Raw genomic sequence first — 6,896 nt, forward strand, 5'->3', positions numbered from 1 at the left:
TTTCACTTCCTGCCCTTCTGATGGGCAGAGGATCACCTATGTGGTGACTGGGCACAGGAATATCACAAGAAACATCAGTGCCCACCTGGCCAAGGCAGAATTTGCACAACTAAAATCAAATTCAGCCAAAGGCTGGACCTGCCATCCACAACACCTCCACCCAAAGCTCACATTGAGCACACAGATGCAGCATTTCACATGCTCCCTATCCTGAACTCAAAACTCACTCTCAGCAATAGAATTCCAGCCAGAATTTTATTTTAGGAGGACAACATGTACAAAGATGGTGCCTAACAGGGTCTCTGCTTCCAAACACTCATTTGCCCACACAACACTTAGTGTGGATCCTGTCACAGCTGAATGGAGCAAGGAGAACTGCATTTCAATTTGCCAAGGCAACAGCCTTCAGCTGCCCACCACACATACCATGACCTTCACAGCCAAACAAAGAAGTGCCAGTTATTCACAGAGAATATCAAGGGCTTTACAAGAAAAAAATTGGACATGGCTGCTCAAACAGCCCTCACCACGTAGGCTGCTACTGTCTGCTTCCTAACAAGAAGAAAAACATGTTAGGAAGTTCTAAAATTAGGTGCTGAGCACCTGAAAAAAGTTCTATTCAAAGCAGAGAATAAAATGCGACATGGAGCTATATTTTAGGATGGCTAGGTATGCTCAGCATGAGCCATACGTGGCTCCAGAGGGGAAATTTTGCACCTGAAGTGCATGTGCAAGGTATTGCCCACAGCAGCTGTGGCTGCCCCATCCCTGGAAGTGCCCGAGGCCAGATTGAATGGGACATGGAGCAATTTGGGATAGTGGAAGGTGTCCCTGCCCATGGCAGGGGGTGGAATGAAATGAACTTTAATTTCCTTTCCAACCTAAACCCTTCTGTGATTCTGTGACTCTATGCTTCTGTGTTATCATTTTCATACCAAGATTTTTAGAAGATTACAAGACAACTACGTAGGGAATAACAGATCTTGATGTTCATGAGACAATTTGATCCTTGATGACTTGGCTTTGTGTGCAAGTCCCTGAGGATTTACTCTGACAGTAATTATACACTGAGCTCCCTATTCCTATTTGATTAAAATTCATCTTCCAAAAAAGCACTTGCAGTCCTTACTTAGACAGCTGGAGAAATGGAAAATTCACTACTTCTTGTGGTAACTTGTCGCCCACACTGCTGAAAGATGTGTTCCTTGTGTGCACAGACAAATGGCAAACATCAGTATTCCAGACTCCTGCATTGTCCCCCTTTTAATTCTGATTGATCACGGTTCTCACACGCTCCAGGCCCAGTTGCACCCAGTAGGAAATGCTCTGTTAATGCCTGTGGGTGTGCAGGAGAGGCTCAGAGCATGCTGAGAGCAGAAGTGCCTTTTGTTCAGAGAACAGCTTTTGCTGTGCTGCAGAACAACTTCAGGCTACAAACTATTTCTGAAGAGTTTGACAGGACTCAGTTCCCATGGATATGCCTGTGTATCCTACATGTTCATGAAAACAAGTGGCTCTCAGGCTCACTGATGCCTGGTGTTGCTTAATTAAACTTTCCTGTGCTGGAAGGAAAAACAGAAAGTTGAAATTAGGTATTTATTAAACAGATGAAGCAATTCTCTGTCTAGAAGGACACATTACTCTGCTTACCTCTAGCATCTCATTTGATCCCCCAAAACAAATCAGGTTACACAGCAGAAAACCAACTATCTGTTCTGTTCTCTCTTTTCCCTCTGTCCTGGACACTAGATGAAGACAGACGAAAAAACAGAGAGAGAACAACTTCAAAACAAAAGGCAACAGGACTGCGAAAGTTGTTGCAACCTAATTCTCAGAGATGATCTATTTATGCCAAAAATGGGTGTCACTGGAAGTCTGTGGCAGCCAATCCCCTGGGCTGCCATGCAGGCAGGATTTGGCCCTGCTGAAGCATCCTGTGCATTCCCAGCTGCTGTGTCCAGCTGCCACAGAGGAATGTGGGGCTGCCGAGGCCGCTGGCACCGGGCGAGTCCAAACTTCCACAGAAAAGCAAATTCCACCACAGCCCTTGGACCTGAGCTTTTCAGTGCCATGGCTGAAGCTGATAAAGTAACACCCTGCCTGAAAAGAATTAAATTTAATTTCTTCTCCCTCACCAGCATGTTTGAGCCAGTCTTTTATTGAATATAGCTGTGAGCATTTGGAGAGAGACACGAACGCTGATGAGCAGCACCAGAGAGGAAAGCAGGGCTGGATTTGTGTATTTGTGTGTTCACCTCACAGCAGATTACAATCAAGTGCTCAAGACAGTATTTTCATTGTCTTGATATTTATAGGATTCAGCCCTATAAATATTTTTATAGGGATGAATCCTGCTCCTACAAGTAAATGAGATTTTCACCGCTTCATAGCGAATTAGACAACAGTTTGCACAACAGTACTTCCAGGAGGAATTAAAACAAGCAAATAAACATATACCCACCATTTCAGCACTCTGGTTTAAACAGAAATGTTTGAAGGCATAAAAGCCAGTTAATTCCTATTGGAAATCAATGGGAGCTGAGGGAATACAGCATTCTGGTACCCTTGGAAATTGTCCTTTGACTATAAACTGCCCTATCTCTGTTTTCTCTAAAATAAGATGGAAATGCAAGGTGCTTACTGATTTTGCAGCTGTCCCCAGACTTCTTGCCTGAGGGGAAAAGTTGTCTCTGTGAGCCTGATGTTCATCCCACTCTGTGCCTCCCCCTCTTCACAAGAACCAGCCACCACTAAAGCTCGAATTTAAAATCTAATGACAGCACTGTCGTACTTTTCAGGGTAAAATACAAAGTACGAGCTATTTCCAGGGAGAAAGGAGGCTCTTTCAGCGCGGGCTCGCTATCCACCTCCACCTCAGCCTCTCTCGGAGCGCACCCGCAGCGCTCTGCGCGGGGCACCTGCGGAGCGCGGCTGCCTCTGGCTCTCCCTGTCGGTCTCTGCCCGAGGAGCTGAAGCGCCGAGCCCCGCAGCCAGCGGCGCCACCGCGGGACGGGAGCGCCGAATTCCGGCGGAGAGCCCGGGAAAACTTTCCAGGCAGCTCCGGAGGCTGAGGCTGCCCGGCGGGGCTCGTTCCGCGGGGGCGCTCCGGACGCGCTGCCGGCTCGGGGAGCCCCGTTCCCGGAGGGGAGAGACCCGGTCCCGGCTCCGGGACCCACATTCCCAGTTCGGGGAGCCCCATTCCAGGTTGGGACAGCCCCATTCCCAGCTCGGGGAGCCCCGTTCCCGGCTTGGGGAGTCCCATTCCCGACTCGGGGAACCCCGTTCCCGGTCCGGGAGCCGCATTCCCAGCTCAGGGAGCCCCGTTCCCGTTCTCCGGGACCCACATTCCCGGCTCGGAGAGCCCCTTTCCCGGTTGGGACAGCACGGTTCCCGGAGGACAGAGCCCCGTTCCCGTCTCCGGGCCCCACATTCCTGGCTCCGGGAGCCCCATTCCCAGCTCGGGGAGCCCCGTTCTCGTCTCGGGGAGCCCCGTTCCTGTCTTGGAGAGCCCCGTTCACAGAGGACAGAGCCCCGTTCCCGGTTGGGACAGCCCCGTTCCCGGCTCAGAGAGCCCCGTCCCCGGAGGACAGAGCCCCGTTCCCGGAGGACTGAACCCCGTTCCCGGCTCGGCAGCCGCTCTCCGCAGGGTCCCCGCCCGGCGCTCTCGCCGCTCTCCCCGGAGCGCTCCCGTTCCGGACGGCACCTGCGGGTCCGGCACGGGCGGGGCTCGGAGCGGGGCAGCCCCGGCGGGGCAGGGGCGGGGGCGGCCCTTCCCCCCGTTTCCCCCGTTCCCCCGGGGGCAGCCCGGTCCCGCCCTGCCTCCCGCGGGGGGCGGAGCGGCCGCCGCCGGGGCCGGGAGCTCCGGGGCCGGTGCACGGTGCCGGGGCCGCCGCCGCCGCCCATGGAGCCCAACGGGACGGCGGCGGCGGGGGACAACGGGACGGCGGCGGCGGGCGGCGGGGGAGCCCCCGGGAGCGGCCCCCTGCTCATCCCCTCGGCCTTCGGGACGGTGCTGTCGGTGATGTACGTGGCCGGGGTGGCCGGCAATGTCTACACGCTGGTGGTGATGTGCCACTCGGCACGCTGCGCCGCCCCCATGTACAGCTCCATCGTCAGCCTGGCCCTGGCCGACCTGCTCTACCTCTCCACCATCCCCTTCATCGTCTGCACCTACCTGGCCCAGGACTGGTACTTCGGGGACCTGGGGTGCCGCATCCTGCTCAGCCTGGACCTGCTCACCATGCACGCCAGCATCTTCACCCTGACCCTCATGTGCACCGAGCGCTACCTGGCCGTCACCCGGCCCCTGGACACCCTGAAGCGGTCGCGGGGCTACCGGAAGGTCACGGCGGGGGCCGTGTGGTCGGTGTCGCTGCTGCTCACGCTGCCCATGATGCTGATGGTCACGCTGACCGAGGGGGGCAAGGCGGAGGGCAAGGTGAAGAGGATGTGTGCGCCCACCTGGAGCGTGGACGCCTACAGGACCTACCTGACCGTGCTCTTCAGCACCAGCATCATGGCCCCGGGCATCATCATCGGCTTCCTCTACACGCGCCTGGCCAGGACCTACCTGGAGTCCCAGAGGAACCCCCCCCACAAGGAGAAGAGCAAGAGGTCCCCCCGGCAGAAGGTCCTCATCATGATTTTCAGCATCGTGCTGGTCTTCTGGGCCTGCTTCCTGCCCTTTTGGATCTGGCAGCTGGTGCGCCTCTACAGCAGCTCCCTGCATCTCACCACCCAAACCCAGAAGTGCATTAACTACCTGGTGACCTGCCTGACCTACAGCAACAGCTGCATCAACCCCTTCCTCTACACCCTGCTCACCAAAAACTACCGGGAGTACCTGCGCAACCGGCACCGCAACTTCTACAGGTTCACGTCGTCCTTCCGCAAGAGGGGCTCCAACCTGCAGTGCTCCTGGGGCCGCTCCATGTCCTCCAGCAACCAGTACGACTACAGCTCCGAGGCGCTGGGCATGGCCACGCTCAAGGACAAGTGAGGAAGAGGAGGCGCTGCCAACACGCAGAGAGCAGCAGAGCGTCTGGCCAAGGTAGGGCTGCGGGGACCCCCTGGCCCTGAAGGGTTCTGGAAGCTCATTTTTGGTGCTCTCTCTCTGGAGAGGGGCAAGAAGTTGTGTGGATCCGAGTGCTGCTGATGAGTCTGGAGTTCCATCTGGCTGAGGGATGTTGAGGGGGGTCCTGCCAGGAGCCAGCAGCTGTTTGGGACAAATCCTGCAGGGTTTGGGGTGCAGAGGATGATGTGGATGCTCTGCTCCGTTCTGCCATGAACTGGTTTCATGCCTGGCTGAGTTTCGGCTCCAGCCCCGCACATCGTGTGGTTTCTCAGTGCTGTCCTGGGGCTCCAGCTGGGTCAGAGCTGCAGAAATCTGAAACTGGCCCTGCAGGCTTTGGGGTGCAGAAGATGAGGTGGATGTTCTGCTGAAGGTTGTGCCATGAACTGCTTTCACACCTGGCTGATTTCGGCTCCAGCTCCGCACACTGTTCCTCTCGTGTGGTTTCTCAGTGCTGTCCTGGGGCTCCAGCTGGGTCAGAGCTCAGAAATCTGAAATTAGCCCAGGATTACTTAACTGAGCTGCCAGCCTTGGGTTTGCCCTGTGTGTTACTTGTAAAGAGACTTTAAAGCCCCTTTTCCTATTTCCTGTTACATTATGATGCACTACTGTTCTATCAAGCTTAAAGTCTCTATTTTAAAATTCATTGCAGCAGCACTTTGAACTCCAAGCATTCAAAAACCTCCAGGTAAGCTGTTAGAAACCATGAGATTACCTAAAAAAAAAATAAAAAAGGTTGTAATTTTTTAAGGTTTCTACCTAAGGTGGTTTGAATTTGCCACTGATTTTTTCTTCTTGAAAAAAGTTTAAAAGTTGGTCCTTTTCTTAAAAGTCAACAGAGCTTGACAAACCTGAAAATTTACCTTGGAAGAAATAAAAAATTATTTATAATCCTATCACTCAAAGACCTGAGGCTCTAAGAAAAATGACTGAATCCTATGCCATGAAACTCATCATAAAAGAGACAAATTTTTTCATGACATTTGATCAAATCCAGTGTTTTGCCTCAATGTATTCTGCTCATTTTCTCCCTGCTTGGCATCTCACAGTAAAACCTTCAGCACAGACCCTGGAGATGCCTGTGAGCACTTAAACAATTGTAAAGTGTCAGTTTATAAATAAATGCTTATTAAAAATGGACCCTGCTCAGGTTTGCCCTTGCCTGGTCTCTTTACCCAGCTCAGGGGGGTGTTTTCATCAGGGCAGATGCTGAAAATAGCAGTTTGCAGCTGGGGGGATAAATTGGGGTCAATATTCTTCTTTCTTGTTCTGGGACAGCCTCTGGGGATAAGCAAAGCATGGTAGGAGTTGCACAAACTCCTGTCAGCAGCTGGTGATGCCCTCAGAAGCAGCAGCAGTGTAAGGAGCTGTCATTTCCACTTGTTTATTATTTATTACTTATTCCAGCCCCCATCTGCCCGAGCAGAGTCCCCCTCCAGCCCTGCAGTGCTGCATTCCCCTGTCCTTGGGTGCTCCTCTCGTGTCCCACACCAAACTTTAGGGTCTGGTTGTGATCCTCTCGTGTCCCACACCAAACTTTAGGGTCTGGTTGTGCTCCTCTCGTGTCCCACACCAAACTTTAGAATCTGGTTGTGCCCCAGCAGAGACACCAAGTGCCAACAGCACAGACAGGGCTGGAGAGCCGGGAACAGGCACAGAAACTGGATTCTGTGCACTCAGCCAGCAGAAAAATGCACAGGTTGGATGAAGGTGTTTCTGTGCTGGAGTCAGCATTCTCTTGGGATGCTTTCTGGGAGCAGGGGAGTGAGGAACTCACCTTGCCTATATTGCTTTTAACCACAAGGCTGTCTTTGAAACACCTGTG

At 53.3% G+C, this 6,896-nt stretch overlaps 1 protein-coding gene across 1 annotated transcript; it reads left to right on the top strand.

Moving 5' to 3' along the window:
• Nucleotides 1-3,901: 3,901 nt before the first annotated feature.
• Nucleotides 3,902-6,151, top strand: LOC128938560 (urotensin-2 receptor-like). The gene has a single exon (XM_054278866.1). The coding sequence runs from the start codon at nucleotides 3,902-3,904 to the stop codon at nucleotides 4,997-4,999; it is 1,098 nt and encodes a 365-aa protein (XP_054134841.1). The 3' UTR covers nucleotides 5,000-6,151.
• The last annotated feature ends 745 nt before the right edge of the window (nucleotides 6,152-6,896 follow it).

This window comes from Melozone crissalis, unplaced genomic scaffold (assembly GCF_028551555.1).
Source record: "Melozone crissalis strain CALT ecotype California unplaced genomic scaffold, PUWL_Pcris_2 ptg000026l_1, whole genome shotgun sequence".
In the NCBI taxonomy this organism is placed as follows: Eukaryota; Metazoa; Chordata; class Aves; order Passeriformes; family Passerellidae; genus Melozone; species Melozone crissalis.